At 50.3% G+C, this 8986-nt stretch overlaps 2 protein-coding genes across 2 annotated transcripts; one reads left to right on the top strand and one right to left on the bottom strand.

Moving 5' to 3' along the window:
- Positions 1–93: 93 nt before the first annotated feature.
- On the top strand, positions 94–6201 carry LOC123180825 (heat shock 70 kDa protein 6, chloroplastic). The gene is made up of 8 exons (XM_044592966.1): positions 94–735; positions 1143–1395; positions 3349–3428; positions 3957–4099; positions 4184–4282; positions 4448–4637; positions 4962–5360; positions 5447–6201. The coding sequence occupies exons 1-8, from the start codon at positions 247–249 to the stop codon at positions 5840–5842; spliced, it is 2049 nt and encodes a 682-aa protein (XP_044448901.1). The 5' UTR covers positions 94–246; the 3' UTR covers positions 5843–6201.
- A 721-nt stretch (positions 6202–6922) lies between these two features.
- Positions 6923–8775, bottom strand: LOC123166966 (uncharacterized). Its single transcript, XM_044584804.1, has 2 exons — positions 8333–8775; positions 6923–8197 (listed from the first exon to the last, which is right to left on the bottom strand). Exons 1-2 carry the CDS (start codon positions 8603–8605, stop codon positions 7103–7105), a joined length of 1368 nt encoding a protein of 455 aa, XP_044440739.1. The 5' UTR covers positions 8606–8775; the 3' UTR covers positions 6923–7102.
- Between the last annotated feature and the right edge of the window lie 211 nt (positions 8776–8986).

Genomic DNA, 8986 nt, shown 5'->3' on the forward strand with positions numbered 1-8986 from the left:
TACCAAAAGCAGGGCAGAAGAAAGCCACAGGCTGGCTCCCAGCGCGTCTTCCCCACACGAATCGAAAACCCTATAAAACCTTCCTCCCGTTCCTTATCCTTCCCCAGGCCTCTCGCCATTTCTCTTCTCTCAATCCCGCAAAACCCACGCGAATCCACCAGCCCCTTCCTTCAACTTCCTGCCCCTTGTAGGGTTTCGCACCCCCACCAATCCCTACCCCCCGGGTTACTGCTCGTGCTCTCAGCCATGGCGACCACGACCTTCCCCACGTCGACCCCCTTCTTCGTCCACCACGGCGCCCGGCGCCCCTCCGTCAACCTCCGAACGGCCGCGGTGGTGTACGGCCGTGGTGGGCGGCGGTGGCGGCCACTGCGCGTCGCCTGCGAGAAGGTGGTGGGGATCGACCTCGGGACCACCAACTCAGCGGTCGCGGCGATGGAGGGCGGCAAGCCCACCATCGTCACCAACGCCGAGGGCGCGCGGACCACGCCGTCGGTCGTGGCCTACACCAAGGCCGGGGACCGGCTGGTGGGACAGATCGCCAAGAGGCAGGCGGTGGTCAACCCGGAGAACACCTTCTTCTCAGTCAAGAGGTTCATCGGCCGAAAGATGAACGAGGTCGCCGAGGAGTCCAAGCAGGTTTCCTACCGCCTTGTCCGGGACGATAACGGCAACGTCAAGCTCGATTGCCCAGCAATTGGCAAGCAGTTCGCCGCGGAGGAGATCTCTGCACAGGTAAATAAATAAGGGTCTGTCTAGGACACATCTAGATGTGACATAGTTATGTCACATCTAACCTCATGTCCACTATACTTGTCTATTTTTTTCGGTCCCTTGTTGCTGCGTTATTTGTGAAACTTTAGATGTGACATCCTTAAAAAACATCTAGATGTGAATTAGACAAACTGTTCTACATAACTGTAAACAGTCACTATGGAAAACGTGAGTACAGCTGAATTGATACCGCCCAGTGATGTAGATGCTTTATTATTTTGCAAATTGTTCAAGAAGTTCTATTAGAGATGAATAGCAGTGCATATGCTCATTCTTTTAGCTGTGTATATATCAGTCGTCGGTTCACTTTCCAGGTGTTACCTTTCTATCAGATTTGCAAGTGTTTCTGAACATCCTTTATTATCCAGGTCCTGAGAAAGCTGGTTGATGATGCGTCAAAGTTTTTAAATGACAAAGTCACCAAGGCAGTGATCACGGTTCCTGCTTATTTCAATGACTCCCAGAGGACGGCTACAAAAGATGCCGGCCGCATTGCAGGCCTGGATGTTCTCCGTATCATAAACGAGCCTACCGCGGCATCGTTGGCATATGGTTTTGAAAAAAAGAACAATGAAACAATTCTGGTTTTTGACCTGGGAGGAGGCACCTTTGATGTTTCAGGTATGTATCATGAATTTTGAGGTCTTATGTATGCCCATTGCAAGGAAAATTGACGCCCAGTAACTGCTGCAATCTGCATAGTTTCAGTAGTTAATAATCAAAGTAGCTACATATTTACTTATACTGATCATGCAGCACCATGAAAAATATGACTATAGATAAGCTTTCGGTGGTCAACTATTCGATGTATTCTGTGTTACTTCAGTTCACTGAAATCTGTCCAGATACGCAGGTTACATAATTTGTTACATTGCACTGCAAAAATGTAATCTTATGGCAGAATAAATGTTGTTTGATCAACAATAAGTTCTTTAACATTCGTCTGTCTTATGGAAAATATATGTATAGGCTCCCGTAGTAGAAAATCTATGTGTTGAGTATATTGATTCATTAGGAAACATAAGATAGACTAGGATTTGTCCTGCCTTGCCTTGTACTCCAAGATGATCATGTACTCCTATATATATGCCCATGAGGCTCAAGCAATACAATGACATATTCCACCAATCCCTCTTTCTCCCTTCTAACATGGTATCTATCGCAAGTCGATCCTAAACCCTAGCCGCGCCGCTTCCGCACTTGCGCGCCGCCCCCGGGGCGGTCGGCCTCCATGACCGTCGCCGGGGGCCGCGCCGCCCGTACCTAGGGTTCGTCCGCCGGTCGTGTCGACCGGCTGCCCTAGAGAGTCTTTTTTCCGATCCTTTGATCCGGGTTTTTCTCTCTCGCCGGTCGCTTTGGTCGGCGTCTCTTTTTTGGTTTTCCGATCTAAGATCGGTTTGCGTCGCTCACCGTCGTTTGTCATCTGCATCACGCCTCTACTCCGACAACGGATCAGATCTGGATCAGTTGCTGCAGGATACCCGGCTTTGACGCATGCAACGGCGTCACATGGGCTGATGTGGCGGCTCCTGGCGCGTCCTGCTCGTCCCGCGCGCGGGCATAGTGGACTGCCGCGTGGTGTGGTCGTCCGCTCATGTGCCAGAGGGCTGCCCATCCACACCGCTGCTACATCTCGTGTGCAAGTCTTCTACTTGTGCATCATGTGCATGTGTGCTTGCGTGCGGGTGTGCATGCATCGCACCACGCCAATTCCCTTCCGTCCGTACTCAGCGACTTCATCGACCCGCGAGCAATCGACTTGATCACTCGAAAGCACGCGATCTATTTCGTCTTCGTCGTGCGTTCGGTCTGATCAACCGCATGTGCACGTATTGTCATCGAGTACCGCGCGCCTCTCCGCCGATCGAGCATCGGGCTGCCGCTGCGTCGCCCCGTCGGGCCGCAGCGCCGCCGCCCGTGGTTCTCTTCGCGGCTGCATCGACTCGTGTGTCGCCCCTTCGGGTCGTAGTGCCGCGATATGCGGTCCCCGCGGCTGCACCGACTCCGCGATGCGTCGACCGTTACGATTGTGTGTGTGTGTGTGGGGGGGGGGGGGTCCGTCGGCTTGCCTTCGGATTCTTCTCCAGTCTCACCGTCTGCGTCGCTACCGTTGTGACTGCGGGGGGGTGTTGATTATATTGATTCATTAGGAAACATAAGATAGACTAGGATTTGTCCTGCCTTGCCTTGTACTCCAAGATGATCATGTACTCCTATATATATGCCCACGAGGCTCAAGCAATACAACGACATATTCCACCAATCCCTCTTTCTCCCTTCTAACACTATGTATAGGCCCTCATAAAGTACTAAGCAGGCACCAGCAAGGGCTATAATATACTAGTGGAAGCATGTTCTGTTACTTCTGCATGCTGGATTGGATGGAGCGTTCAGCAATGGAAACCTATTTTATCTAATTATTCTATTTTGATCCATTATTTTAAGACATCTGTCCTCTCTAGTCTTTTTGATAAGCAATGCAAGATTGTTCTTAATCAAGTTCTACTCTTTTTGTTATCTGTATGACCATATGGTCCATAACCCCGCTTATTATACCTACTGCTCTGCTTTCAGTTCTCGAAGTTGGTGATGGTGTTTTTGAGGTGCTGTCTACATCTGGTGATACTCACCTTGGTGGTGATGACTTTGACAAGGTATTCTTCATATGCCCATCTGTCTCGTGTGTGATTTCGAACTTATTTAGTCTGCTTCATCTTGTTTGCTGTTTGTTTGGTTAGAACGTACCTCAATTTTGCATATGTACTCTGTGTTTGTAGTCTTGCCTGCATAATAGGAATGCAAAAGGGATGTACACTTCACTGTTTATTGAGTTTCTTACTTGACAAAAAAAAGTTATAATTGCTTGCAATTCTCTGGTTCTAGTCTTCTACAGGCAGGAGAGCAATGTGTGAGCAGCATAATAGGCTCTAAGTATCTTACGCTTTTCATTGGATCCCTGGTTACAGATAACATCTATGCTCGTTACCAGTGAGGTCGTGTGTCTTTCAGTTATTAGAATCTGCATTAGGCAGTATGTATGTGCATTTTGACAGCCAAAGAGATGAAATAACATCCTTATCTCACACTTACTGATAACCTTCGCCCTTGTTCGCATGAGTCTTCAGCACCTTTTTTATGATTCTGCATGATTTATATGTTCTCACAAATAATTCTGTTACCAGAGAATTGTTGATTGGCTGGCTGGGAGCTTCAAGAATGATGAGGGTATTGACCTGCTAAAAGACAAGCAAGCTCTCCAGCGTCTTACAGAAGCAGCTGAGAAGGCCAAGATGGAATTGTCATCGTTGACCCAAACAAATATCAGGTTGGTTGGCTCAGCCTCCCATTTTGGTGTCAAACATTGTGCTTTTTGTATCTCAGTTTCTAAACCTGTTATTGGTTTTTTCAGTTTACCTTTCATTACAGCTACTGCTGATGGGCCCAAGCATATTGAGACAACACTTACCAGGGGTAAATTTGAGGAGCTATGCTCAGATCTTCTTGACAGGTACAGTATCACGCCTCATGTTAATATTTGGATGAAAGCATACATGTCTGCATGGTTGTCTTCACATGCTTTTAACAACTGCTTTTTTGAATATCTGGCGAGTGTTATGGCTGTATTTAGTTTAGCCAATTGTTGCTAGTATTTTTATTTTTAAGTGTCTTTCAGGCTGAGGACACCTGTCGACAATTCTCTTAGAGATGCGAAGTTGTCACTTAAAGAAATAGACGAGGTGATTCTTGTGGGTGGTTCCACAAGAATTCCAGCTGTTCAGGATCTTGTGAAGAAAATGACGGGAAAGGATCCCAATGTGACAGTCAATCCCGATGAGGTTGTTGCTCTTGGAGCAGCAGTGCAGGTGAGTTCATGAAAATCATTTCTTCATAGTCACCAAAGTTAGGAACCTGATGTTCCTATCCTATACCTCTTTATTAAAATGTAAGCAGATAATAATCTGTCTTGCAAAATTTGGGCCGAACATATGGCCCCAGACACAGCTCTCAAAGTGAAATTGCCAAAAGAATATGGTAAACTGTTTGTTTGGCCTACTAGATAGTGTTGTTGCTATGTTGTGGCTTTTGGCTATGGCATCAGCGCTGGCTGATTATCTCTCATATGTTTCTAGAATGGTAACATGCTAGATTGAACTGTCTGGTGTATCTCACATGCAAAATGTCAACAGGCAGGAGTATTGTCGGGTGATGTGAGCGATATTGTGCTTCTTGATGTTACGCCACTGTCTCTTGGTTTGGAGACACTGGGTGGGGTGATGACCAAGATTATCCCAAGGAATACAACCCTCCCTACCTCCAAGTCAGAGGTCTTTTCAACGGCTGCTGATGGACAGACTAGTGTGGAGATTAATGTTCTCCAAGGAGAAAGAGAGTTTGTTAGGGACAATAAATCCCTTGGTAGCTTCAGGCTTGATGGAATTCCTCCTGCTCCGCGTGGTGTTCCCCAAATTGAAGTCAAGTTTGATATTGATGCCAATGGCATTCTGTCTGTTGCTGCGGTGGATAAGGGCACTGGGAAGAAGCAGGACATTACGATCACTGGAGCCAGCACACTGCCAAAGGATGAGGTACTCAATATAACGGAAACTTTTCAATTTGCATAGTGTAAAACTTTGCTGATCCTTTGGACTAACATGAATGAAAAACTATTCAGGTAGAGAAGATGGTGGAAGAAGCTGAAAAATTCGCGGCGGAGGACAAGGAGAAGAGGGACGCAATTGACACCAAGAACCAGGCAGAGTCTGTGATCTACCAGACTGAGAAACAACTGAAGGAGCTCGGAGACAAGGTCCCAGGCGATGTCAAGGAGAAGGTGGAGGGGAAGCTCAAGGAACTCCAGGACGCCGTTGCTGGTGGATCGACACAGACGATAAAGGATGCACTAGCTGCGTTGAACCAAGAAGTGATGCAGCTTGGTCAGTCCCTCTACCAGCAGCAGGGGTCGGGCCCTACCCCTGGAGCTGACGGCGCTGCTGACTCTACAGGCCCATCTGAGAAGACAGGCGATGGTGGTGACGTCATAGACGCTGATTTTACCGACAGCAATTGAATAGAACAGTAGGCTAGGGCATGATGCAACAAGTGAGTATGAATTTGTTCCACAGGATTGCCTAGTAGTATACGGGGTGAGCGCTTTCTTTGGATTGAGACCTTGTTTCCTGTCAGGGTGTTGGCCGAGTTTTTTATGTTGGAGGTTTGGAGAGTTCAGTTATCAGTTTGGATGCATAGATTGGCTTTTGCTTGTTGGGAATCCGACCCCTTGGCCTTGTACGGTTATGTATTGGATTTACTAACTCTCTAGAGAACTGGGTCATTTCCTGTTTGGAGCATGTGCCAAAAACTGGATTGTTATTTTGGGGAGCATTCTACTCCTTTCGCTTATAAATATAAGCCCTTTTAGAGATTTCACTATGGACTACATATATGTATGTAGACATATTTTGAGAATTGATGTGTTGTCAGAGCTAGGTCATGCTATCACATACCGAGCGCAGAAATACTTTGTGTTCAAGGATAACCACTTTGTGGCTAAGGATATCCGTGCGGGATTTTTTTTGAGAATTGATGCAGTTGAATTCCTTGTTACCATTGTTTCAAGACTATTAGCTCGGAACCTCTGCTAGTTTTGACTCCGTCAATAAGTGTCACACACTTCGTTCGAAGCGTCTCGGTGGAACCCCAATCCCCTTTCACGGTTGGCATTGGTGATTTCAGCGAGCTTCGGTCTCTGTGCAATCCACTCGGGTTGGTGAACTATGCTACCGTGCGTATGAGCCTTTGGGACGCAATGTACTCCGTCATCGGTGACTCTTGGACGTCGCCTTTCTCAGGTCTGACTGGTTTTTGCTGTCCACTTGGCGGTTTGGGTGGACGGTACGTCGATCTAATTTGGTCCAATGTTTTGTCGTCCTTCCGGAGTATCCTACTTTGGATGTGACTCGGCATTTTGTGCTCTGCGTTCTATGAGATTGGGCTAGGCGTGTTTAGTTTGTCGTGTGTTGGAGGGATGAGCACCCCTTAATTCTTCTGCTCCAACTCACACTTAGTGTGGTGCCGCCTTCTTTTTATGTTTGTCCTCTCATGTCTATCAATGAAAAGATACATTGCGTGTTCGGAAGAAAAAAAGGAGTTGCTCACAGATGAAGACGTTTTCCTGTGTTTCACTTGTAATTGATGCATACACGAAGCTTTTGGATGTCCATCGTAGAGAAAGAAACGAAGTAGTACATCTCAAATTTGCTGACGGGCGCGGCAAAGCGCGCCTCCGTCAAGCTAGTGCCTATTATGCCGCCCTACATACGGCTCCATCTCATCTTGTGGATGCGTACGTGGTGTCTTTGGACTCGTCGGCAGCGTCTAAGGTGTCAACCGCGGCAACCTTGGCCGGACCAAACCAACCTAGTCCAGTCACAACCGGAACAAGTGGCTTCTTCGGCACAGCCGCGCGGATCCCGCAGCCACCGTCGCCGTCCCGAGCACCCTTTGCCGCCTTATCGCCTTGCTCCTTGTTGTGCCGCGGCTGGTCTTTGGAATCGCTGAGCACAAGGTCCCTGGGAGGCAGGAAGCACTCCGTGGACAGCCCCGCAATGTTGAACTCCACCTCCTCGATGCTCCACGTCTCCTCCATGCACGTGCACGGTCTCTTCCTGCGCGCGTCGGCGTCGGCGTCGGCCTCGTCTACTGCTCCGGCGGCCCTCGTGAACGGGGACACCGAGACGACGGTGCGGCCGGCGTGCGCGATGTTGATGCCGTCGACGGGGCGGTAGTCGCCGATGGTGGACGCCATGGTGGTCTCCCAGTACATGCTCGCGGAAGCTGCGTCGGCCGGCCTGGGGATGCGCAGCAGGTGGCTGTCCTCGAGACGGACGAGCAGCCCCGTCCTCTGGCTGAAGTATCCCCATAGCGCGTGCCGGATCACCTCCACGTCGGCGCCACTGCGGGCGTGCAGAGCGGAGGGTTCCGCGTCGACGCGGAGCACGAAGCAGTCCACGCCGTCGACTGCTTCCTCGCCGACAGACGCGGCGCTGGAGAAGAGATCCGCCGTGGATTTGGGGTCCAAACCCTGAACGCATCTGCGGATCGGTCGCGGCAGTCCCCGGGAGGCGTGGGCCTGCTGCTGCCACGGCGTCTGGCGCCACGCAACCTTGCCGTCGCTGCCGGCGCTCATCTTGGTGCCACTGGCCACGACCATCTCCACGCACCAGAGCTCCGGCTTCTTCTGCCACACTACAAATCCCCCGTGCACCTCGCCCATTCCCTTCTTTGTTGCCTTGCTGCTCTTGGATGTAGTGCTGCTCATCCGCACCTTCCCCATGGCGAACATGCTAGTCGCCGCGCTCAGCGCCGCCTCGCCGCCGGCCGCCGCCACGTACTGCTCCACTATATACCTCGCCTTGGATAGCTCCTGAAAATACAAGGACCGTTCATTAGCCGTGAAAATCACAAATATCGATATCCCGCATTCCCGCTGGCTGAATGCTGATCCAGTGGATCGATCGGTGGTAAAATGAAATCCAAGCACGTACGGTACGGGACTTACCAGGGGCTCCTTGCTGTCACGTCCGCCCATGGGCCTCCTGGGCTGCACGGGCTGAGGCACCAGCGGCGCGCCCATCACGCCGAGCATGGCCTGCACGCCGTCACGGCGATGCATATGCTGGTGATCGATGTGCATGTGCGACCGCATCCACGCCTTGAGGTTGACCGTGCGGCGCCGGCGGGCCGGCACCTCCTGGTGGAGCTCGGGGACCGGCACCTCCAGCACGGTGTCGAGGCCGTCCTCCCGGTCTAGGTTGGGGCACACCTTCCTCATGGTCAATGCTCTTCGCCTCGATACCTAGCGCTCGACGTTGAACCGTACGTTTCGGCCGAGAAGAAGGTGGTGGTGAGGTGAGTGCGCTCAGTTTCAGTCCCGTCCAATATATGGATGGATCGTGGATATGTGGCTGCACGTTCTGCGCTACCTTCGCTTCACCCCACCCCACCCCCACCATGTTCTTCATGCTATTATACTCGTAACAAATATACGGCGAATCCCATTGTTTATACTTATATTATACGGGATCGAATATTTGTCTTGTTCTGGCGATGAACGGCGCGGTGAATGATTTTGATTCGCGTCGTCTCTCTCTACCTACCTGCGGCAGATTGTAGGGCACTTTGAGGGACATCTGATGATTTGACAGGTCCATGG

The sequence above is a fragment of the Triticum aestivum genome, chromosome 1D (genome assembly GCF_018294505.1).
Source record: "Triticum aestivum cultivar Chinese Spring chromosome 1D, IWGSC CS RefSeq v2.1, whole genome shotgun sequence".
In the NCBI taxonomy this organism is placed as follows: Eukaryota; Viridiplantae; Streptophyta; class Magnoliopsida; order Poales; family Poaceae; genus Triticum; species Triticum aestivum.

Excerpts from the sequence above, each read along its gene's own strand:
- LOC123180825 (XM_044592966.1), top strand. The coding sequence starts at position 247 with ATGGCGACCACGACCTTCCCCACGTCGACCCCCTTCTTCGTCCACCAC. Across the intron at positions 3,429-3,956 it reads GTGGTGATGACTTTGACAAG|AGAATTGTTGATTGGCTGGC; the intron begins GTATTCTTCATA and ends TTCTGTTACCAG. Across the intron at positions 4,100-4,183 it reads TTGACCCAAACAAATATCAG|TTTACCTTTCATTACAGCTA; the intron begins GTTGGTTGGCTC and ends TGGTTTTTTCAG.
- LOC123166966 (XM_044584804.1), bottom strand. The coding sequence starts at position 8,605 with ATGAGGAAGGTGTGCCCCAACCTAGACCGGGAGGACGGCCTCGACACC. Across the intron at positions 8,198-8,332 it reads GTGACAGCAAGGAGCCCCTG|GAGCTATCCAAGGCGAGGTA; the intron begins GTAAGTCCCGTA and ends TTGTATTTTCAG.